This window comes from Empidonax traillii, unplaced genomic scaffold (assembly GCF_003031625.1).
Source record: "Empidonax traillii isolate 1590-97213 ecotype Southwest subspecies unplaced genomic scaffold, ASM303162v1 scaffold331:size1191723, whole genome shotgun sequence".
In the NCBI taxonomy this organism is placed as follows: domain Eukaryota; kingdom Metazoa; phylum Chordata; class Aves; order Passeriformes; family Tyrannidae; genus Empidonax; species Empidonax traillii.
This window is the reverse complement of record NW_020955524.1, coordinates 1,008,177-1,033,843: the sequence shown is the minus strand read 5'-3', so window position 1 is coordinate 1,033,843 and position 25,667 is coordinate 1,008,177. Positions and strand designations below refer to the sequence as shown.

Below are 25,667 nucleotides of genomic sequence, written 5' to 3'. Positions count from 1 at the left end.
CAGTTTGGGCACAGACCAGGATGTGTTTCTAGGTTTATTCTCATTTGTTAAGGCTTTCTTAAACAGACTGACACAAAACATGAACTCCTTCCATTACAATGCAAAAATATGTCACCTAAAAAAAGGCAAACATACATGGCAGCACTATAGCCATTTCACTGCCAAACAGATCAAGCCAAGTCATTTGATCAAATCACAAAGGAATCCAGTGTGTAGAGAGGCTGGAGATCCTTCTCATCGAGTTGATGTGGGTTCTGCCAGCCAAAGCCCATAGCCATGGCGTGCAGTGCAGTTACAGAGAAAAAAAAAGCAGCTCCTGCCCACTCTGCTGCTCCCATCTCCTGTGCTGCCTCTCCCACCCCTCCAGCCCCAGCCCCACTGCAAAGAGCTGAGTGAAAAAAAGCATTAACTTTTTTTCAAAAAAGTTTTTTTTTTTTTTAAGTTGAAAAAACAGCCTGGTCTAAACCATTATTTCTCTGCAGATAAATTCTTCAATCCAATTCATCCTATAACAGCTCTCTATGAGCAACTTTTCAGGCTCCATCCTTCATCAGCCCCTTGGCAGCTGAGTTAGGACTCTTCTACTTGATGGCAAGTAATTGCAAGAGATTGCCATTGTTTTATTGTTTTTTCTTTTTTTTCTCTTGCTGTTTCAGCTTCAGTTTGCCTGTCGCCATCTCACTTGTCATTGCTGTGGGTCAGGAAGCTTGGTGGCATTATGGTATTTCCAACTGGAGAAGGCTCTCCCCAGACAACTCAACTGCTTCCCTGCAGCCTGCCCTCAGGGCACACGGAGAGACCCAGGCAGGGCCATGCAACCCAGCAGCAATGGCAGCCACAGTACAGCTTGGGTGGTGAACTGAGTGGCAGGCAGGTCATTTGTCTTCGCATGGCTGGGGTCACACAGGGCTAGTGAGAGGCTGCCTCTGCCTTAGCCCCCTGATGAAGTCAGAGATAACTCTCAAATTTCTTTTTCCCTCCTTTTTCCAGTTGTGCTCCCTCCAGCCAGCAACGCCAGAGACGTGCTCTCCCAAATCAGCCAGAGGGGACCTCCCTGTCCTTGCAGCTCTCCTCACACCTCTCCCCACCATGGTACCACCCACTGGTTACACAAGCCAGGATACAGCTCCCTCCCTATCCCTTCCCCTCACCCACACACCCCCTTGTTTCCCTTCTGTTTTGACGACCCTATCGAACAGCTGTGGCAAAGTGGAGGTAGATCTCCATCATCTCCTCCTCAGGCATGTGGATAACAGACACAGCAGCAGGGACAAGACACAGCCGCCTCAGCCCCTGCGAGCAGCCGCTTATCTCTACAGAGGGCATACAGACTTGAAGGCACAAAGTATTCCACAGTATATCTCACAAGGAGTTACCAAAGGCTTTTAAGTTACCAAACTTTCTCTTTCCCACTTATTTGGCAGTGGACACTGTAAATCCATAGTACACTATAGACTGCAGCTTTCTGAGGATGGGGTCATCTGCTTGCCCTGGGGCACAGTGCCCAGCACTTTGTGCACAGCCATCCCCATCCATTCTGGGCTCTGCTGCTATAAAATTCTTTTTTTTTTTTTTTTTTAAAAGGCACCATGTAAATGAGGGGAATCACCAGTCTCTTAAAGGCAAGGTAAACAATCAGAGAGAGAAAAACCCTCACAAGGGTTGGCTTAATCCATGCCAAGAGAAAAGGATATTTGTTGCACAAATAAAGTGAGTAGGAGCAAGACTTTCCGGCCTGACTAGTGGAGAGGTCTGTAAATCAAGGCTGGAGCTCCTAGCCACGTATATGAATCAATTAAAGCACTCAATGAATCATTTATTTTCAACGTAGGCAATCAGTAACAATGGTCTGATGTTCAATTGATTTCTCATTTGTCTTGCTCCCCTGAGTAATGATGAACAACTCACCACTTACATGGTTCATGCCTCAACCCGACTACTCCTGGAGCAGCTTCTTCTTCAGGGAATCACACTGGGCACCTGCTCCTACCTGCTAACATTTCATACCTCTTGGTCACTACCTGCCGATGCCTTTGGCTCTGCTTATTTCATCCCCTATGCTCTTCGCTTTATGTTCATCATTCTTGCTCCCTTAAAAACAAACAAACAAACAAAACTTTGTTTCCAGTGTGTGTCCATATAGCCACAGATTCTTCACTAGGGAGCATCAGCATCCTACTTCTCAAACGCTCAGAATATCGAAAACTGCCAGAGAAGCAGCACAGCTGTGTGTACAGCAGGTGATGTAAAACAGACTAAAGAAAGAAGGGGGTCTTTACAGTATTTTCTATATCCATACACACTTTCTTCATCCAAAATGCCTTTATGTAAAGTGGTTTGTGTAGACCTCTACCTCATATTCTGGGCGCCTCATGGTACATTTCCCTCGTTAGACCCAGGCGCATACCACAAGGAAGCCCTCGGTTCACATGCTGGGCTATGCTGAAATCTCGAGCGATTAATACATCGTGCCAAAGTGAGGAGTCCTGCAGTCACACAGTTAATTCTGCAGTGTGCAGTTCACAATGCTATCCTGATAGCTATCCCGAAACAAGACAGCTTGGCTGTGCCTGTTGACTGTTCCTAGCAGATACAAGGCACCCCTGGAATTGGGCCAAGAAGAACACAAGCATAATCCTATTATGACAAATAAACTGATAAAAGATGGGGGAGAAAAAAAAAATGTTGGGGCGTGCTGAGCTTTCTCATTCAGGAAAACAAGGTGCCTGCACGCATCTTGCAGAGCTGAGCACTGATTTGGGGACACTGGGAACAAGTTTCCTGGGGGGTCCGAGGCTCCCACCACGCTCACCCATGCACTACCCTGTGTGGAAGGTGGAAAGCAAAGTGGGGGAGCTACACTGCCTCCTATGCCCAGCAGGACTACGGCCTCAGCTTGGTCACTGCCAACATACCAAGGCCCAGTGGCACAACAAGCGTCACAGAGGCTATGAGTGACATTCAGGCATCGGTGAAGGACTGAGAGCAGACTGCTTGGGCTGTATTACAGTGAATATCAGGGATATATGAGCTGGACTTCACCTGCGTCACCCTGCCTACAGTCACCCTGGGAGCATCCCCTCCCCAAAGTATCCACTACCCCACGTGAGGCTCTGAGGCTCCTTTTCCCCTCTGACAAGCCAGGCAACCAACCAAGAGATCTTGCTTCTTTGACCTTCCCCACCACTCTGTAGCTCTTCAAAAATCATTTTTGGCCATATTTGTGCATAAAGCAGGCCAAAGAGAGCTGCGTGACCATAAACAACTTGTTTCCTCTGTGCTTAGAGCATTTCCAAACACTTTTGCTTTTCAGCCATTTCAGTGGAGAATATCTTAAAACATCTCTTCCATTTATAGCCATGATTCAAAGACTTTAGCTCCTTTGTCCACCTCCTCATCTCTAAAGCTTTCAGAGAGCAAGGGCCACCTCGGGGAACCAGCTGCCAGTGTCACATTTCCAGCTCCCGTAGGAGTGAGATGTGGAAAGCAGCAACCACCCTGCACCCCTTCCTATGCACACATACTCTGACTTTTTAAAAACAGGCTCAACAGAAAAATATCTGAATTTTCAAGATTACCCAACACACTGCACTGAAAGCTGTTGAGACATCTCTCCCCAAGTCATTTGCTGCATTTGGGGAGCGCCACAAATGCTGTGGTTATGACTCAAAGGAGTAAGAACAGCCGCTAAGGAAAGTCCTTTCAAAAGGCTCCAGATTCACCTCCACAGAGCGGGCACGTTCAGAGTTCACCAAGCCTGAATTCGATATTAGCTGCCTGATGTCATCGCGATTGCAACTCACTTCCTTAAAACCCTGCAAGCCAGAACAGAGCTGGTATTCACAGAGGACGTGCAAATAGTGCCCCTTGGTGCTCTGGCTCTGGCTTGGGCCATGCTCAGATGCACGCTTGCAAAGAGCAAAGTAGCTCTTCTGGTGAAAGTAAAAAGCCTTTTATCTGATAGTTTCCATCTCTACCTGCAGAATCATTAGAGACCTTCCCAAGTCACACAGTGCATCCCACAGGTATAGGGGCTTCTTTGCTCCAGTTTAGCAGCTCATCCCTTTTACCAACTAAGCATTCAGGCTGCTGTGAGATCAACAAATGTTAAAGTCAGACTGGGAAGCTGAATGGAAGGAGGAAAACATACCAGCCCAATTTTCACAAATATTTCACATGTGGTGCTTGATACCATTGGACTAACATGCTGCTGAGAACCACCACACTCATCCTCAGTCGAGATTTCCATGAGGCCTCTCCGTGACGCAAGACAACATCCAGCCTGGGGAAGGGAAAATTAGTGGATGTGAGCAGGAGGGCTTGGTGGTACTGTTTGATGGTCTACAGTGAGGAAGTCCCATCTGGGATCAATTTTTTCAGTCCTATCAGTGATTTCTTTATCTAACCCACTGTTGCATGTGGTTAGCCACCAACACGCACCTAACAGAGTGAAGGAATGGAAAGCAGCTGCCAAAACATGACTTTGGGGGTTGTCAGCACTGTCCAATTAGCACCAACATGTGTTGATGCCTTTCCCAGGAAGAGGGATGATGGCCATTACATGCACAGTTCAAGGAGCAGATATGCATGGGAGTTGGTCCCTGCTGACAGCTCCTTGCTGCAGCTTGCTGGCTCCCTGCATCCTGGGCACATACTTCAGAACCAGCAGATATGGCACCTTGAAGCCCCAGGGATCTCTGGGACTAAATTTCCTCCACTTTCTCTTGAGGTCTGAACTCCAGCTGCCAGCAATAGAGGCAAGAAGCAGCTTTGAGCTGCTTCACTGTCACAGACGCGAATTCCAGCTTCATCAAATCCACCTCCCTCAACCTTTCTTAAAAAAAGCAGTTGATTTTTAATTTTTGTAAAATTCTCAGCCTTGTGCAACTTCAAGGGGATTTTAAAAAGTTACCAATTTTCTGCACTGGTCTTGATTTTAGAAATCCACACATTTAAAATAACTAACTAGTACTTTTCATAGCATTTAAAGATTTGTGTTACAAGGAGGAGCACAGGGTTATTAATTTTTTATATTTGAAATCAGAAAAGACCACTTGATGCCTGCTCAGAAAGCAGCACTCTCTTTGAAATAATGACAAATCCAATGAAAATGGAAAACTGCCATAAATTAATTTTTTAGAAGAGGCAAAAGCACTTTATGTCAGCTGGAGTTAAACTTGAGTAAATCCTTCAGCTGGGTTTGGTGAGTGAATTTGAACCAGTATCTCAGTAACTCAGCTCTGAGGGCAGGACAAAGTATGCAAAGATTACGTCATCAAACTTCACGTTGTGATCACCCAGAATAGGCAATACCACTTGGAGAATCATGAAAGGAGATGAAAACAGTCAATGCCAAGAGAATTACTTAAAACTAAGTCCTTTGTAGACTCTGTGCCACATCTTTCCTCCTTGCCTGACATGTTTTGTTATGAAAGCCACCTCAAATTATTTCTACGTATCTTGCAGTATCTTCCTTCCTTCCTTCCTTCCCTGCCTGAAGGATCTTTGCCTTGTTTGGTCCCGTAACACTGAATCACATACCCAGTTAGGTCACCTGCAAGCTCTTTGCTGGGATGCCATTTTTGCTGGCTCCAAGAGCAGAGCTCCACGTGACTTTATCCTTATTCCCCTCAGCAGGCGATGAGATCACCCTTCTGGTGGCCCAGGAATTGTTGCAAGTCTTCTCAGGCTGCAGTGATTCATGGGGAAGCTGTTGGAGGTGGCTTTGGTGGAGCATGGCACATGTGACTCACCGCTGTGCTGGATAAACACCCGCACCGCAGCGAGCTGGCAGGGCGCTGGCACCGGCCAAGCTGCGGCTGCTGGAGCAGGGCTGGTCCCAAACAGCAGCTGCAGAGCCCCTCCTCCCTCTGCCCCACTCCAGCTCCAAAGAGTGCAACTCCTCTGGTTGCCATAGCACGGGACTCCGCAATAACATCAATAAAGCAAAGTGACCCAGGATGAGGCCATCTGTTTTACAGTCACCTCACGGCACTGCAGTGAAGGTGGTGTGCTCAACTGAGAGATGCTTCGCTGCCATAGCCCAGTGAGCAGGAGTGATCACGGAGCAGCACGGCTCATGTAGGCACCAAAAAGTAAAAAGATTATGGAAGAAAGGAAAAGAAAGATAAAAAGGAGTCCCCTTTTCTAAAAAGCAGCCTTTGAGAAAATGGTCAACTGAGAAGCAGGTGGCATAGCCACCATTTAATCTGCAGAATAGCTCCAGGCTTGTCATCAACTTTAGCAGAAGGGAAGGAGGGAAGGAAACCCGGGAAAAGAGGGGACAGAGTCAGAGATTCCTTTTTAAAGAATGTCAGTAAATGAATCATTAGATGTTATCACTGTCTCCTCAATTACGGAATGCTCAACACAGCCTCAAGGGGGAAGGGAGAGAGGTTTACTGAAAAATGCAGATTCCTAGCTTAAGGGACAGGAGGACTGGACCAGCTGCAGAAGACAACAGGGGGAAATCACAACTCCGTTCTTGCAAAGGCTTAATCCGTGAAAAAGAAATATGATAATAAGAGCTTGCCAGTTTGGCACACAGCATTGTAACAGATCCAGTTACCAGCAATTAGACACTCCACCCCGATTAATTTGTGCTAGAAAATCCTATGACAATTTTAAACAGAGAGCTTGATTATGTGTTGGAACTATTTACCAAAGGTTGGGGTGACTTCTCTGTCATTTAAAATGTTGTATATTAAGGCTGGACATTTTATTCAGAGCTATTTACTGTACTTTAAATGAAACTTATTCAGAGAAGTACATTCATTAAACAAGAGGTTAAACTTGATCATACAATGGACCTCTGTGATTAGTCGTGGACCCACTTTGCCAATTCATGCTGCATTTTCAAGCTACACATTCTTGCAAATCTCTGCTTTATAATATTGCCAGTTGCTTCTGCAATTACAAAATGTCTCCTGCTGTATTTCCCCATGGCCTTCTCCCACGGGTTGCTTATGCCACATTTCACATTATTTCAGATACTCTCTTTGTGCGGGCTGGGGACGCCACGGCCTCTGGGATGCCATGGGAACAGGGCTGTGCCCAGTGGCCTCGCTCCTCTGCTTGTTGTCCAGGTGAGGAACAGCCCAAGATTTCAGGGATATTCCTCACAATAGTTTAAAGAGCTCCCCATGCTTACACCCCACTCATGGCCACTTGTCTGTGCCTCTGTGCTGTATCTTCAGCTGGCAACTCATCTGTAAATTGTCTTGCAGGGATCTGTTTTGGGGTCTGGTTTGGCTGGTATTGTTTAGTGGATTCAAGTGGGCAGTGAAAATTGGTTACACTCCTAGTGCAAGGTACACACAGGGAGGGCAGGGGTTGAGATTTGGCTTGTACATTTGTATTTTCCCTACAGCCATCTCCTTTGCTGCCTTACTCATTACGAGGTCCTTCAGAGCACAAGCTCTGATCTGGAACCATCTCCACTGTGGTATGATCCAGTTTCATATTTTGCAGAGACCACCAAAAGCACCATCAGGAGCTCCTACATGATCCAGCCCACGCTCCATCCAGTCAAGTTACAAGTCTCTCACAACAGATTGCACCAAATCCGTCACAGCAACCCAGGCAGTATTTCGCAGCGATAGAAAATATTTTCTAGATTTCTAGGCTTCTTGGTTAGCCCCTGCTTTCCACACTGCATACAAGTATTTGTATTACTTGGGATGCCCACAGCGGCTCTTCTCTAAGTCTGAGGGTCCTGGTTTCATTCATAAAGCCACGTTGAAAGGAAAGACAAGCATCAGAAGAATCACATTTATCAGGAGACTTGCTGCTTAAATTGTACATGCTGAAAGAGGCATCCCATCCTGCAGGCCACAAGTTCATCACTGGGAATACTTACTGTAACTTAGTTGTTGTATTTGGCTGGATTATTCCTTTAAGAAGAGGGTAAGAAGACATCTGCCAGGAAAGGCTGACCTGTTTTGCTCACAAGGGTAATTTCTCTTTCCCATGGATTGATTATGCCACTGCAAGCACCTGCCCACATTCACCTGTGCTCAGGTTAACAGCGCTGGACCGATTCTCACCCTGGCTACTGAACATCTCCCACCTGTCCTCCTCTTCATCAAAACTGCAAATATCCACTTTGCAAGCCTTTGCAACTTTCAGTGTTCTTTTTTCCCCTCTGGTTTCTCTTAAGCCCCAAAATTCTTTCTTTCTTGCATTCAGTAGCTTTCTTCTGCTTTGGAGTTTTCCCTCAAATTTCTTGCCCAGCTCCTGCCTTTACTTGCTCTACTGACTTCACATCACCATCAGCCACCTAAGACAGGCAAGCATTAAAAATTACAATATATTCCTTGAACTAGGTGGCAAACACTTTTCAAGCCATAGCCTGCAGAAGAGGTGCATTTTCCTTAGCGTTTTCCCATCTTCAGCACCCTTATTTCAGAAGCAGAATCTTATGCCTCCCTTTTATAACCACTTTGTGCTAAGAACAAAACTCTTTGGCCCTCAGCAAAGTGACCTATGTGTGAAGTTAGCTTTTCTTGGAGCAGGAGGCTGGGCTGGGCTACCTCTAGAGATGCCTTCTCAGCTCAACTATTCAATGGCTTAGGCTATAACCTCCTGGGAGGAAAGATGTTCTTAAACAGGATTCAGTTGTTTTTAGAAGGAACACATGCGACACCAAGTACTTGCAGCAATAAGCAGTGCATACCCTATATAAATACGCTGTGCATGCGTTCCAAGTGCTCTCCCTTTCATGCAGTAATTAGTCACTTCCAGCAGAACTAAAACTGAGTAGATACGCTTCAAGACCCATCTTGGGGCTTTCATGCGCTACCTCTTATAAAGAAGTCCGCTGTCCTGTCAGAGAAACGCAAAATCTCCTGGAGCATTAACCCAAATCATGAAAAGCTACGTGCACATTTAAGGGAGAGTAGTACAATTATTTTGCTCCGGTGCACAGGGAAGCAGCACCAAAGTGACTGAGCAAATCTATTTGCTTGTGGGACCGAGACTATGGGTGGGGTTAGAAATCACTTCGCAAACGGCTTTTTAAGCTGTCGTCGACAGTCTTTCATTAGGGCTTTTTAGACACCACAAAGCTAAATTAGTCACACCTTTATTTGAACAGACTTTTCTCACCCACCTCTGCAAAATCACCCCATGTACTCAGCTCCTCAGCTCCCCTTGCTCTCCTGTAAGCTGCCTGGCGTGGAGGACGAATGACATTCATAGAGAAAAGAAGCAAAGATGCACTTCTGGGTAACAGCCTACTCCAGCTACTCGCAGCGACAAGGCAAAGCTGCAAAACAGAGGCATGCAAGCATTAAAAACTGAGTTCATTTTGTTGCTCTATTCCCACACCTTACTGGAAGCTGGCAGCAAAAAGTCTCAGCTTGCAGATTTTGCAGACAGACATTCGGGGAAGGACTCACATTGGCAGAAAGAAGAAAGCAAGCAACGGAGCAAAACAGCCACTGGAGTCAAGAAACAGAAAAAGCAGGATGAAGCAAAGGGAAGAGTATAGAAAGCCTGCCACGTGGAAATAAGATAAAGAGAGGAATGAGTTATTAGCAGAGGATGGAAAATTATAACAGAGGAAACAGGAGTGGGAGGAAGCCGTCATGGGATGTAGAGGGGCAAATACAGCTGTAAAAGGGTGGGGGGAAAATCAAAACCACATTTACACCAATTTTTCATTTTAAAACAGGGGATTTAAGATTTGCACAGGGAATATATCTGAATCAGTTTAAAATGCTGCGTGAGAAACACCAGAAACCTAAACATGAAGCTAGCAACGTGTCCTAGTTTCAGCCCCAGAACTCAAGCGACTCCAGCAGTTTTCAGAGAATTGCTTTCTGCAGTGATTCAGTGGAGTCAGGCACAGGGGAGTCCCAGTTTCTCCTGGAGGCCGTGATTTAAACCTGGAGTTGCCAGACACAGCAGAAAGTGGCCCGTATGGGTTCTGAATACTTGTCTCCAGTTGTGTCTATCCATTTGTTTTTGCTACATTTTCCGTTATGCACTTTTCCCTAGGCAGCACATCAGTTACTGGGCTTCAGTAATGCTTAACACCCACTGTGCAGGTATCCACCTTGGAAATATATTCAGTTCCTTCCCACAACTTGTGCTACCCGACCTGAAAGATGTAAAATCTTACTCTTTTGATGAAACTATCGAAAGTGTACATAGAGAGTCAATCTGTTTACTTAACCCTACAGAAAAGGCCTATGATAGCAAGCACCAGGGAAGTGATGTGGATAGGTTTGCAACCCTCAGCCCTGCTTCACTGATCTCTGTTGAAGATCACTTTTTTACTTCTAATGACAACAAAATGGGAGACTAATGGAAAATAAAAGTAATCATAAGCAATTATTTAGAAGTGGAATCAAACATTTTTTAGCCAGCTACTCTTGGGTGCCCAAATTAACATTGTCTAGGTTCAGTTGCTAAGGTTTGTATTTCAGAGCAAAGAGGAAGTGGTCACTGGGATGCACTTGGGAGCTAAACAGTTCTTGCTTTTATGCCTGTTTTGCAGCTGGATCACTGCAGCCATTGAAAATATCTGCTGCCTCTGTGCAGGAGAGAGTTAATTGAAGCTAACAGCTCTATTTATGAGTCAAAGTCCTATTGTTTAAAAAAAGACAAAAAACAAAGTAGGTAGAGTTCGTATCTTTGCTCCACTTGACCCACGAGGAGGCATCAAAGCTTTTTGCCTTTTTTTTTTTTTGAATAGGACAAAAAAAGGAGCTATTGTTCAGACCTGATGAAAAGCAGAAGAGGCACATCTCTGTTCAAAGGGAGTCTGTCTGCTTCAGATGGTGTGAATGGTCTTAGAAACCCATGTAACTCTCTCCCCTCCATGCAGACAAGGCCACCCTTGCTGAGTATTTGCTCAGCCATTGCCAAACTCACCCTAAACAGCACCACTGAAGTCAACATGCTCACATCCCCAGTGCTTCAGTGCTACAAGTAAGGACATCAGCAACTAGAGATTAATGAGGATTTTTCTCTTCTTCTCCTTTTTTTTTTTTTTTTTTTTAATCAGAGCAAGTTGCCAGCTGAGGCAGTGTCTACCCTGCAACCTCAGCCTTTAGAAACCACCTATATGGCAAGAAAAAACAGCTGGCTGGAATCAGTTTTCTCTGAGTGCAAATAGTTGGTGGTGGTGATCACACACCTTACACCAAGAACCTTCAAATGTCCCTTGCCTCAGCGTCACTTTCTTTTGAAGTTGCAAGGATATTTGCTCAGCTGCCACTTTTAATGGCATACAAGATTTCCAGAGTGCATCTTTCAACCAGGAGAACATATCAAGAGTTTCTAATATCAGCTCACAAGTAATAAAAAAGTAACGTATTTCTGGCTATTTAGATAGTGACGTGGCTAAAACAAACTCCTTTGTTTCCAGCAGCTGTTAACAATACCTGTAGGGAGCTGTTCCCTAGGCAGTTATCTCTGGCACTGGCGGCAGTAGGATGTAAACAGCATGTATCAAGTTAATGGAAAACACTGAGCAGCCAAATCTGAAAGGAACTGTGTTTAGCTGGGCCTCTCTCACAGGGATTACGTTCTCACTTGCAGCGGCGGGCAGGTCTTCCTGGGGGCGGACAGCCGGGGCTCTGCGGCGGCGCTGCCGAATCGGCGAGCCCGGCCGAGGGTGTGCAATTACAGCCGCGGGGTGCCAGCTCGGGGTCAGCGCCCACAGAACGCGCCCTGCGCCTCCAGCCTGGCACTGGCTCGGCTCAGGTTAGGAGGGAGCCAGCGTGTGGCTGTCTGCGTCCGTCCGCACAGATGTGCCCTTGGATTAGAAAGATACTGATGGGCTATTTTGAATGAGACCGTCCGGACTTGTACACTGTGGGAGGTGTGATGGGAACCCTTTCTGTCTTTCTTGATAATTTAATGAGCTGTTGTAATGAGGGATGCACCGAGCCCCTCATTTGTATGCAGCTCCCACATGAGATGTGAATATTAAATTCCTCTAGTATGAATCAGCACCCCTTACTCCCACGGCCATCCTCTATCTCTCAGTCTCCATCAGATTCCCTCATGGTCCCTCGGGCTCCCCCAGTTCACTGCCACCTCAGCAGCTACCAAAGGAGATCGATGTACCCCCGGTCACAGTTGGAAGCATCAGCCATTCAAGAGAACAAAGCTGGAGAAAAGGTTTCAGTTCTGTCTTGAAAACCAACTGCAACCAGGCACCCTGGCCTGTTAGTGTTTGGGAAAATTGTATGACATGGGAAATTACAGCTACAGGGAATCACTGTCTCTGACAGCTGGTAGTTTAAATAATGAATTGATAATTATACACCCTTTTGACATAAAAATGAAGTTTAAAAAAAACATAAACTTTTGAGACACACCTTTTGCTGGTGAAGGGCTTTCCCACGTAGATTCCACCAGCAGCCATCACTCAGCACTGGCAGGTGCTTGCCACTCCAAACGGGGAGAGACACACTCACCAAACTAGAAAAGTCAGGGGCTAAACAAGTTTGCAAATAGCAGCAATTCCAGTCCAGAAATCATTTCCATAGCAGAGAGGAGGAAGAGCTCCCTAAGGACAAGGAGGCTGGCTGGATTTCGCTTTTTTTCTGCTGAATAGATGTTCTTTTGTATGCAGTAAAGAACAAAAAATAATGGGAGAACGGGACAAGATTGAAAAATTCAGAATTGCAGTCTAAAAGCCACCACCTGCTCCTGCAAAACAGGTCATTCTTTATTTCCACAGTCCTGGGAGCTGTAAACCAGAATTTCTCAATAAAGTGTACTAAGCTAAAAGGCATGAAGATAGCGACAGATCCAGACTTGTTAGTGCCATGAACATTTGCCTTGGCCACAACATACAATATGTACACAAAGTGCTGCATCTACCATCTAATGCCTTCCCTGTTATACCCAAAGATGTGCAGAAAGTCCCACCTCAGAAACATTCAGAAACCAAAGTTCAATTGCATGTACAAAAACAAACCACAATTTCTGCTGTGAAGTCTTTCCACAGTCACCTACACCCAGACTCGGCTGCTTGAGACATCCAGGACAAAAGCCAAGAGTATAACGGGAAGGAGAAAGTACGAACCTCATACCCAGTAAACGGGAACTTTATTAAACTACCGAGTTACTCCGAAATGTATAAATGTTCCATTAAATACAGTCAGTTTTCTTTTACACCAATTCATAGAAATTTATTTACATGTTCCAAACACATTTAAATTATTTTTCAAGCTTGCTACCAATAAAATCTGTTGTTTTTTTTCTTTTTTAAAAAAGGAAAAAAGAGAATAATCTGCTCTTGCAGATGTGCATACATCCACACAGATACAAATAAGAAGGGAGATGCTTTTTTATCTAACCCACAAGGGAGGCAGTATCCAAAAAGCTTATGGCATTTCAAGCAAAATATTTGCTCTTGCCGAAAAGCAGGCTATATAAATTCTCCCTGTGGGACAGACTCAAACAAGAGGCCCTATGCAATACTTCACGGTGGTTGGGTATGATGTCTGCATCAAGATTTGCGGGTACGTGGGAGGAGCTAAAGGCGCCTTGCCAAATTCAAACCTCAAAGCTAGCTGTCCCTGATACTAGCCCGTGAGAAGAATGTGAGCAATTAAATGGCTCATTCTCACTGAATTATGCTCTCCCAGCACTGAGGGATAGAGCAGACAAACAGATCTACCACTAGTAAGTCAGTGCCCCTTGTCCAAAGAGATTTTCCTTTTATTTTTTATTTTATTCTTAAGTGAGGCTTTCTTCGTAAGTGAATAAAAGGCAACTCTTTAAATAAGATGCTTAGGAGAACAGCAGTTTCCCTACCTACCTACATTTCTCTTGGGAAGATGCACAGCATGCTGAATGAGTTTTCCCTCATTCTCTTTATCTTAGTATGACAGGAGTTAAAATTTGTATCTGCAAGAAAAAAAAAGGTGTTTTTATTTTGCAAAAAGCTTATCAAATACTAGTTTAATTCCTTTAGAGTCTTTAAACATTAAAAGCCACATTTGAAGCAACCAAGGAGCTCTACAAAAACACTGTCATGCGTAAGCTCTGTGTTTCATGCTAAATATTCTTGTTGACAAGGAGAGGGAGTGGAGAAGGAGGAGGAGGCAAGGAAACTAATGGCTCAATCAGAGCCATTGCAACATTCAAGTAATTTGGTAGTATATAAACCAGTGGAAACATGGAATGGTAAGAAAGTGCTCGGCACTACATTGCAGCCTTCAAGAGCTGAACTGCAAACATCCTGATACGTAACATAAATATATGGCACTTCTGTATGACCAAAAGCTGGCAAGTTTGCTTGTGATCAAAACAAGTCAGGAGTAGTCATCATCCCAATGGTTACAGATGGCCCTTCTAACAGGCACAGCCTCCAGCTGTGCTATTCAATGCAGCACCAGCCATACCTACGTGTGCATGCAAGACAATGCTGCCACATTCTTGGAGAACAAGCCTCCTGCCCAGCAGAAAGCCTTTTCCAGACACACATACACATTCATAAAACATGCTATAAATTCTTCAGAGAGGTTAAAGATAGCCACAAACAGCAAATGTCTTGTTTTACATTTTTTTGGCCAGCAGTTCCCAGTCTGTCCAATTGCCAGCAATGGACTTCGCAACAGGCAAAAAGATCTCCCGAATCCAAGGAATTGAAAGCAATGGAAAGCACAATCACCTAAGTTTGTTTTCAGTACTGTTCCACAGGATTCATTTTGACATCGAGTAAGAAAACCAACCAGCATAAAGGCTTGAGTCTTAGGAAGAATCTTATGTACACAAAAAAACTGGCCTATATCCACGTTTTCTGTCACAAAGTTTTTCATCTTGTAGTTAAAACTTTTTGGCTTTTGGTGACCTTCTGTATCATAAAAACAAAGATTTGCTGTTCTGCTTGCATTCCATCACAGTAGCTTCAAATACATTCAAATTCATAAAAAAGGATTTAGACCAGAACACAACTACTTGCCCTTTTCCAAAGTGTGCTGCACTTAAATGAGCACATGTTGCCATTTATCGGCAACGTTACTGTTTTAAGGAATTTCACTACACAGACATCCAGTGCTTGAACAAGTGTTCACATTGCAAGGTTAAAAAACCCCTCTCCCTTATTTCAGTAATGGCTTCAGTATTTTACCAATTGTGGTCCGGTTTGCATCTTTCAGTTTAAGAGAGGCCTTTTCCACTGTTCCCTGCTCCTTTGGTGCAGGCTCTGCTGTAGTGCTGATGGCTTCTCCCTGCAGGATGCTTCTTCCAACCACTCTGGCACTACTCGCTCTCTTTAAGGTACTCACACTGTTCTCCTTTGGATTCGGATCATCAGAGGCCGCTGCTGGCTTCACTTTAGGCAGCCTCTGGGACACAGACCTTGTGATGGTTGGAGGTCTGGATGAGCTGGACAGATCCACTTTTGCACGCTTTGAAGAAGAGGCCACTGTATTCCTCGCAAAGTTTGGGACAGCAGATGGTGTTTTGGGAATACTGACTGTGGCAACCTTGGTGTCATCTGTAGGAGTCTGGGGTTTTACACTGGAGCGACACATCTTTGTTTCGTCCGTCTTTGATTTGACATTACTCCTAACAGGTTTAGAGCTTGGCTTCTTGAGAGAGGCTCTGTCCCTCTCAAAATGAGCACTGCTTGAGGTGACAGTGCCCCTTCGTAACTTTGGCTCCTCTACTGACATGCTGTGCCTGTAAGGACTTCTTGGCAGTGTGTCTGTTGTGCCTCGGACAGAGCTGCGATGAGACAGTCGACTTTCCACTGTACTAGTTTCACGAAGGACTGGCTTGGGTTCTGGCTTTTTCACGCTGCTTGGTGCCCTGTTTGACCGAGAAATAGGCACCACTTTCCTCATACTTTCATTCTCAGAGGCATTCAAAGTTCTGACAGGTCTGGAAGGAGCTGTGTGGCTAGGGCGAGTGCCACTGGGTTTTGAGGAGCTTGGAGATCTATCTTTCAGAGAGTTTCTCTTTGGTCCTGCTGGATCTTTATTTTTTATGGGCTTTTCTTTAGGAATGGTGTGCTTGCTATTGGCATCATCCTTATCATTTGGAGAAGCATGAAGAGACGGGTCCTTGTCAGAAGCAGAATTCAGATTTGTGAAGAAAGTTCTAGCCCTGTGTTGAGCATCATTCCCAGAGGAGCATGCTTTGACAGCCTCACTTCTTATTTCATTGCCTGTTGATTTAAAATCGTTTCCCTCTTCAGAGTCCAACGTCAAAGAACAATCAGTTGTCGTATCTGACACGTAGCACATTGGCCCGTCCTCCCTACTTGCCGAAACACTTGTATCCACAGACATGGGGCTGCTGCTGCTGGGCTCTGAAGCTTCACTCTTATGACCCACTGCCTTGGCTTGATGGTCATGGACCTCTCTGGAACTTCTGCAAGTTGGAGGCAGGTCGTCATCGGCAGTGCTCAGGGAATGAAAGCTTAGATCATCTAGAGTCTCCAAGTCTGTTCCACCACCATCCTCTAAATATATTAGAGGTGCATCCTCTGCAGGCTTTGCTCCTTGAATGTCAAACTTGCGTAATCCCTTAAGTTCACGCTCCTCAATTGCCAGGGCCAGGGCATTTATATCTGTGGACTCCTCGCAGGAAATGTTGGAAGTGTGCACGTTGCAGTCGGTGCTCCTCTGTGAATGACGGGCACCAGGACCAGCTGAGCCGCTGAAGTGACTGGGCTGAGCTGGAGGCACCTGCGCTAGGCCACCACCTTTCACTTCCATTTCAGATTGCTGGTGTAAGTTCAAGGTATTTAAGTTGAGATCTGTTGTTTCTTTGGATTCAGTCCAGGCTGCGTTTGGTCTTGCTTGTCGGGTGTTTGCACGGGGAAGGCTGTTAAACTTGTTTGGATCCTCGTCTTTTGAGATTTCCAGGAAACTCTGCAACTCCCTGTCTGCAGTAATCCCCAAAGAAAGTCGAGAGCGTCTAGAATTTGTGTTTCTGTACAAAGGGCTTTGAGGTCTCTGCTGCAAGAAGGGAAGAAACTCCCCGAGTCCTTTCTTGGCCAACATCTCCACATCATTTTCACTGCTGCTCCGCCCAAAGCTCCCAAGCTCTCCAGCTGCCCAGGATCGACGCTTCTCCTCCAGCTCCTTTCGCCTTTGCAGACTATGAAGTTCCTGCATCTCTCGCTCTCTGTTTTCCTAGAGGGGAAAACCATAAATATATGACAGTGTCCTATGCACGAGAACAAGACACACTAGTTTATCTCTCCCTTTATTTCTTCCCATCGAAGTTAGCTCCTACTGCTATCACCCTCTCCCAGCCTCCAATAAATATGCACACATGACATCACCATGGCAACCACAGCCTGCAACTATTAACCCTATGGAGAGCAGTCCCCCACATAACTAATGCTGACAACACATCAGTCTGGTCAGCGTAAGCAAAAAATGCACAAGTCCCTGCAAAGACCAGCAACGTGACCTATCAGACCCAAGCAGATGTCAGGTCATAGAATATCCTGAGTTGGAAGGGGACCCACAAGGATCATTGATGTCCAACTCCTGGCCCTGCCCAGGACAGCCTAAAAATTACTCCATGTGCCTGAGAGCGTTGTCCAAATGCATCTTGAACTCTGGCAGGCTTGGTGCCCAACTAGCCTCCACCTTTGCTAAAAAGTTCCTGCTATAAGATGGAGAGCTTGAAGTCCTCACTAAGTTTAAAGTTGGCAGTTTTATCAGGTGAGTAAACATCTATCTAATCATTACATTTGTATTTTAAGACAAACTTTTCTCACAAGCATGCAGCTAACAGCATGGTACTTCCATCCTCCATTACTTTAATTGCAATTGTTCCTCAGCAAGTGCAATTTCTACAGTGCTACTTCCCTCTATCACTACAGATTGGAGATTTTGCAAAGAGTCATTGCTTAATTGCATATGGAAGCAAATAAGAGAAGTTAACACAAAGCCTCTCAATACTTAGACATCAACTCACACCACTCAAGGACAATTAATCAATGTCTCGCTCCAATTCTGGATCTCATATTCACTGTTGGCTTCAAAAACTGGCAACTGTTGTAGAGAGGTTGCCCAGGATAGGATGGAGACTTTGGCAGCTAGACTGAGGGGTTTTGGTTCAGGAAGCCATAGACGAGGTATTTTGTGTTTGAAAGACAACAGAGTAACACCTTTTTACTAAAATAGTTACCGGTGATTTCCTGCAAATATCAACATTTTAACTGTCACCTCTAGGCTTCACATTTAATCCCGCTGTACCTTTGGTTAAGCTTTCTGGGTTACTTTCTGAAATAAAGGACCTGGTTTGCTGCAGCCAGTACAGCTGTAACAAAAGAAAGAAGTGGGAGGCTGGTCTTGACAGAGGGTTTAAAAATTACATAGTTTTTCAGCATGTTGTTAAATCTGTTCTGATCACTGGCACACTCTTTAAAAAAAACACACCTATATTTGTCTGAAGCACTGTCTAGTTTGATCTTCCCACTGTTGTGACAACAGAAGAGCTGCATAACTAGAAGAAGTCACCTGAAAGCTTTCAGTAAACAAAACCCTAATGCTTTTTGATGAATGGATTAATCTACACCTCTTAAAGTAGATTGGAGACTACACTGGGCTCTGAAAGATAAGATGCATTAGAGACTTAAGAAACCCGAGGAGCTAAGAAAGGAAAAATGTCTGTGGCAGATAGCTTGCTTTCACACGTATAGAACAACAGAATGAATTTTTGCCAAATGCTGCAGCTCAATTTTAAATACTGCTTTGTAAAGACAAATGGTTAAAAAAAGGTGTAGATCCTGTTATTATCATCATATTCCATATTAGACAGAAAATTTTAACCCCACCCAGAACACGTTTTAGGAGATTTTACTCAAATGAAAAATCTATTTTAAGCACATACAGACATGTTAAAAGACAGCAAAAAATGTTTAAACATTTGAAATATGTGCACATGGCCACTGTGGTACAAGCCATCTCTTTAAACTGCTGGTTTTGCTGTCCACACATCACATTCATTTGTCAGAACAGCCATCTTTATTCTGAATTGTTCTCTTAATTTTGATTGTTCTCTTAATTAAGATATTAATAATCTTAATTAATATCTTCTCAATATTTCCAAGTAAGAGTCTCATTTGTCATTTTTAAAGTGTAGCTGCTTACTACAGAGAGAAAAAAAATCCCCATTGGACCTCAAATTAATAGCTATCCAACAACCACTAATAATGTGTGACTATGAATTAAACCCCCCAAATATCTGAACGTATATGCACGAAGTTATCTCTTGCCAAACTGACTGCAACAGTGATCACCACGTGGTTCTGTACATTTGTATAATGCTCACACACACGTGTAGCTACGTACTGTCTCGGGTGGCAAAGGATAGGTAAGCTAATGGTACAATGGGCACGTTAGCTGAACATCCTGTCAGCTTGCTACACATCCGGATTGTTCTCTTTTTTCTGAACTAAAACTGTTACACGAAGTGCTGTCAAATGCTGATTGCATAAGGCACAGAAATAAAGAAATGTGTGGATCCAACTAATTCATACTATTTATAAAGGCCTAAAAATACTTGTAACAACAGGTAGACTTCGCTGAACCAAAACTGTAACCAATGCCAATACTTCTCCTTCATCTTGGTATACTTCAGCGTTCTTACCTTGACAGCTGTGTTGAATCTTATGCAGAAGTCCCTAAATATCTGGAAACATTCATCCAACTTCATAGTTTCTTTGTCTTCACAGAAAAAGTCAATGAGAGCATTTCCCTCCTTTTGCAATTCTCGTTTCTGGTGTTCAAGCTCCTTTAGATGTCTTACAGCAAACTGCAGCAAAAACCATATACAGCATGAACCACACAGAAAAATTAAAGTCACTACAGGTCATGTATATATTAGGATCTCATGAAATTCATGTTCCAACCTAGAAGTTGTTACCAAGCCTGGGAAATAAACATTTTGAAGGAGAACTACTACTAACAAAAGGGAACATGTCATTTCAGCCAGCTGAATAAAGAAGGTCAGGAAAATTGGATAAACACCAGGAAGAAGTCCAAAAGCCCTTGAACAGACTTAGAACTTCAATTTTTATATAAGTAAAATCAAAGATTGTACTAGGACACTGACAGATCACCAGGGAGCCCCTTAAAAGTTCTTAATTTCTTAGTTTCCCATTTCCCCTTCAACTTTCAACCAAGCATAAAGGATTAATTCCTCCTCCCCACTCTTCCAAAAAGGTACATGAATAAATTCATGGATATACATCACAAAATCAATTCCTTCCTAAGGTGACCCTAGACCATAATAAAAAAAATGTTTTCATGCCAGAAAGGCAAGGAACTGCTGGAAATATGTGTATTTTAAGACATTCAGAAAATGATCCCATAAAGTAGCACTTTGAATCGTAAATGCAGAGCTATACACACAGGATGGAAGTAGATCAGTGCAAAAAGATTGAGGAGGAGGAGAATAAGGCTGTGATTAGACTTTGAGCTGCAGAACTGCTTAAAACACTTCGCCCAGGTGCTCCTGTCTCCTCTGTCAGCATCACCAGCCACTCACTTCTAACCTTGCCCAATGCCAGATCTGAGACCACATGTGACTTAAAGCAACCCTGATGAGAAAAGATAATTTTCAGACAAGTGTGTTCTCAGACTCTAACTCATGAACACCCAAATACTTTTGATAATGTAATACTGGGGTGGGAAAAGGCAGCTGGAGGCACTGGTGACCATTTGAGCCAAGCCTGCTTTCAGGAAGTTACCTGGAAGATTATACCAGTAGAGTAGGAACAAATATGACTTTCTAGTCTTAAGAAAAAAAAAAGAAAAAAAAAAAAAAAGGCTCACAATAAAACCTGGAATGAAGATAAACTGGACAACTGATAAAAGCATACATCGAAAATCAGTTCCTACCACATATTCAGTACTTTATTCATGAGGGTGAGATAATCAAAGCTGACTTTTATATCAGCTTGGCTATCACCTTAATTTAGAAACAAAAACCGGAAGTCTTTATGTAAGGTATGCATTTGTAAAATGATTTTTTCCCAACATTTCTTTTGGAATGTGGCCTAAACAAGGTTGTAGTGTTACATAAAACCAGCTATTAAATTTTTAAAAATCCCAAACATGTTAAAACATAACATTAAAGAGTCTGGGTGCAATGGATAAAAGCCAACAATTCAGAGTGAATGAGGACAAGTATTTCAATCTTAACCCACCCCTTTCTTCATCAGCTTTTCATCTCCTGAAAAACTGCAGGGACTATTAACTATATTTGCAAGTTGAAAATCAGGGTAGTTAAGTTCCGGATCAACACCTGCCTTCTTACTTTTAATAATTATCTATAACATGAAACAGAAAAATAATTTAAGTATAATATGTATTTCTTCAAGCATCACCACATATTCAGAAAATACCAAGAACTCTGCTTTAAAGTTAAGTGCTATACACATTCAGGCCTGTAAAGTCACTGCAGTACTAAAAGAAAAAGAAAAAAAGGAGAATCCACCCGGAAATAATGGAATGGCTCAGAATAAGACACTGTGCTAAGGGTAAATTAGTAGAGAAAACAGTCCCTTAACCTTCCACCTTCTAGTATCTCTTCAAAAACCCAGCAACAAAGATTTATATTTACAGCACAGTCTCATCTAAAATTAATGTGCTCCAGTATAACATAACACGCAGATACTATATTTTGGGCAGCTGCGAAGTACAAAACCATTGACCACTCCAAATTGTCTTATATTTTAACTACTGATCTTCATCAGTCATTTCACATGCATTAAACACGCTTGCCTAACAAGCCTGGGGCAATGTACACTCAGTATCCCTCCCTGTAAAAACACAGTCCAACACTCTTACTTGACAAATAGCATGAGGCTGGAACACCTTTGTACAGTTGATAGGGGAGGCGTATTAAAATAACACTTCTGTTTACTAACATGTCCATACAAACTGAATTCAGCTGAGGAATGCTCCTGCATTCAGGTGACACTAACACATTAATACAGATATCCTACAAACCTGGAGAAAGCTTTCCATCTGGTGAAAGAGTTTTGGGTCTCGTCGGATGCTGTCTTTAACAGATCTTGCCTTGAGAGACAGCGAGTGCAGCTCTGCTTCTACATTATCAATGGATAACCTAAAAATAGCATATAAGGAGAATGTTTATCAAAGGAGAAGGAGTGGCCCACAGGTTAGCCACAACATGCTGCAAAAATGGATGTTTTACATGAGGTGCAACCTGGCCATCAAACAAGACCTGCCTGTTCAGGAAATCTTTCCAGAGGAGACACTGAAGGCTAGGAGAGAGATAAGCACATTTCTTCTAATTTGCAACCTGAAAAGATTCCCATGGGGTGTGGTTTCACGATTAACTCCAGCCAGTCCTACCCACCCTTACCACGAGAAAGGGTAATGCCACCCTGCCTCTGACCAGATGTTCCTTTTCTCTCCCTGGTGCCAGTGCTAGCACTCATTTTCTAGATGGCTAGCTGTATCTGTGTACTGCAAATTAACCTAGGAAAACGGAAAAGCCAAACTGATTACATCACTGTTCGAGTGCTGGAGCTGCCACAAAAAGAGACTGTCAGCCAGGACTACCCATTTTGGCAGTAGCATCTGGGATCATGAAATTGCATGCTACACTCTTCTAAGCAGTCACAGCAACACAGTCTACACAGTATAAACCCAGCAGTCACAACATTTCATCCTTCTACTACCTACCAGAGCTGTTCCTGTGGAGAGGTAACTCAGAACCTGAAGATCAAAAGAAGGAGCTCTGATCTGATGTAATCTAAGCGCTCTCCTCAAAGACTCACGTTCCATACAGTGGCAGTTCCCACCTAAATCTCTCAGTCACTTTGAGAGTAAATGATTCTAAATTTATGGCATTTCCTTCACAAGAGAACAAGCCTTTGCCTAGGAACTGAAGCACTACGGTTTCCCAAATGATAAAGATTAACAACTGCACACATACTTTGAACTAAAGTCATTTCACCAGCAGCATGACTTTCAAATAGTAAAGCTGAAGAAGTTGTGTCAGACCAACTGGAGTGCACGTGGCAGCGGATGGTGACAGCATGCATAAGTTTGTCAGTGCACGCACAAATGAATATAACGTGTGCTGATTTTTCTCTGCTTACTTCATCTGCAAAGATAAGTTCCCTGTTCTGGGCAGATCATGGGTGTTTTTGCAACTAAGAAAAGCAGTAGAAAATACAGGCTACTTTTTTCTGCCTTGGAAGGAGGAAGAGGATAGCCTACAAATAAAGAAGGCAAGACAATAAAAAATAAAGAACATAATGGTAGATGTTTTAACATGCTCTAATTGGGAGAATTTATGAGCAACTTGTACATGACAGTTCTCTCTAAAGACCTTCCGCATGCCCCATGGTGAGGCACTATTTAATTTTGTTTCATTTTCCTGTACAGAGTGCATTCCCTGAATAGACTTCAGCATGAGTTACAACAGAAGATTTTCAGCATTAACAAATGTGATCAAAGGACAAAGTGGTTAGAAAAAAAAAAAAAATCACCAAATTTGGTATTCTGCCTGTTCCCCTGCTGTTTGCCAGGGGGCTTGGATGGCAAGGAAAGCTACATTCCCCAGCAGGCCACATGGCAGACTGCCAAAAAGGTGTGTGGGTTGGATGGCAGAGAGCCACACAGGTGGTCCCTCAAAAATTTTTTTATTAACTCCATGGCCACTCCTTTCCTCAGAAGATTTCAGTCTTTTGCAGACATTACTTAACTCTCCATCAGATCTAAGAGACTGGATCCATTTTACAGCTGGGAAAAGAATGTAAATAGATTGCCCAAAGCTCAAGAGTAAGGAAGTAGCAAAACTGGGAACAGAACTTCAGCATTGCTAGCTTCCAGATTTAGGATTTAGATCATGCTGTCTCACATAAGCAAGTACAGTTATCAAGGTACGAATCATGTTCAGTTTAAAATTATGCAGCTTGAGACTTTAGGATGATAAAAATGCAGAGCCAACAAGCCCTTCAGATTTTCCATCCAAGACAGCAAATACAGAGGAAGCAAATGGAACCTCAAAAAGCATCTAAGCAAAGCCAGGGCCAGCACCTGTACCTGATACCAGATTTGGAAAAGTACTGTAGCCTTCTCAGAGACAGATGAAAATTGATTTAAGGAAAAACAGTAACACGCTTTTAGTTCAATCCCTTAAAAGTAATGAACACGCACATGTACTTGACGGAGACAGAACTACCAAACCCCTATGGAGATCATGTAATAAAAAAACCTCATACCTGAAGGCACATTGCAGGCATACTTCTGCTAGTAAATGGAAATTAAGCCCTCAAAGCTACAGTAAACATTTGTAAAGATCTGCTTTTGTGCCAAGACTTCCCTGAACAGGCTTCATTGCTTCACAAATAAGAAAATTCCAAGTCACGGTCTAACCATAAGTTCTCAGTTTTCTTTTAACTCACCTGGCGGCATCATGAACACTCCCGATTTTTTCTGAAAAGTTGAGAAGAGCAGCATCTTTCTTTTGGGCTTCCTGAAACAAACACAACAAAACCAAAACACACACAATCCATTAACATTCCACTACCATGCCAAAGTCCCTAAGTCTGGCAGTTCTAAAGCTTCTGGGAGGGCACTTAAAGGTTTCTCTCTTGCATTTTCTTCCCATTCAATCCTAACACAACTGAGTGGAGGACATCCCTTAAAGAAAGGCAGGGATTAGAACTGGAAACTTTAAACTCCAGCTTCCGTTTTCCAGTGTGCAATAATAGCTGATTCTGCTAGTGAACATAAGCCACATGTATTAATAAAGGAATGTCAAGGAATGAACAATTTAGTGATGCCATTGTTTGAGCAGATACAATGTTTCCTGTGCAAACATCAATTAATACCCTATTGTTTGCTGGCTGGAAATCTGTTAAGCCAGTTTGTACACAGATAACCAAAGTCACATACAGAAGCATTTCAACTCTCTCCCTTCTAAAATCAAGAAGTTTGAAAGGAAGGAAAAATAGCTTGAAAAAAGTCTGCAGCAGCTTTACAAACTTGTGTCAGTCATCGAAGGAGAAAAACTATCAAAAAGGCTGCTCAAAAGATCCAATAGGAAGACTGAAAGAATATTTTATCAAAATAAGCCACTTCCACAGTGTAAGAATTCAGGACAATAAGAGAAAATCTACAGTGATGAAGTTTGATGAAGGCAAGTTTACACATGATATAAAAACCTAAGTTTTCCATGGGTTTCTGGACAGGATGACCAGGTAGAGGTAAACTGGTGAATTTTACGGCAGGAGAAGACAGGTGAAGATTAGATCAAAGTTGCAAAAAAGCTGTTTTTTTCTGAGGTACATGGCCCCTTCTACTGTCTATCATTTATGGACCTACATTTGTAGCAGTTGCTTATACCAGCAAAATAGTTTTTCTATACCAGAGCAACAAAATGCAGCAGACTCATCCCAGGTTTGTTTGCTTTTGTGTCCGCCAGCTTGAGCAGTGACGACAGTTTAAATCCAACAGCATTGCCAGCATAACCTCCCTAAAAAGAAATGAGCAAACAGCTGAGGCATGACATCAGTGCACTGCATTACTAACAAGGAAGTATGGTCCATCAGCCATCTCCCTTTTGGATGTCACTTACCGCATTCATAATATTCCCAGCCTGAAGGACCAAGTGCAATATGGAATGCAGTTCCTCACAAGTCATTAGCTCTGTAAGGAGCAAGAAAATTGCTGTCTAACAAGTGTTTG

At 43.4% G+C, this 25,667-nt stretch overlaps 1 protein-coding gene across 1 annotated transcript in view; it reads right to left on the bottom strand.

Moving 5' to 3' along the window:
- Positions 1-13,049: 13,049 nt before the first annotated feature.
- Positions 13,050-25,667, bottom strand: part of FHDC1 (FH2 domain containing 1) — a 36,829-nt gene continuing 24,211 nt past the window's right edge. The window contains exons 7-12 of the mRNA XM_027891836.1: positions 25,558-25,628; positions 25,348-25,455; positions 24,383-24,453; positions 21,951-22,068; positions 19,585-19,749; positions 13,050-17,111 (exon numbers count right to left, since the gene is read on the bottom strand). Of these exons, the coding sequence (XP_027747637.1) occupies positions 15,069-17,111; positions 19,585-19,749; positions 21,951-22,068; positions 24,383-24,453; positions 25,348-25,455; positions 25,558-25,628 (2,576 nt within the window). The 3' untranslated portion in view covers positions 13,050-15,068. The remainder of the gene's footprint in view (positions 17,112-19,584; positions 19,750-21,950; positions 22,069-24,382; positions 24,454-25,347; positions 25,456-25,557; positions 25,629-25,667) is intronic.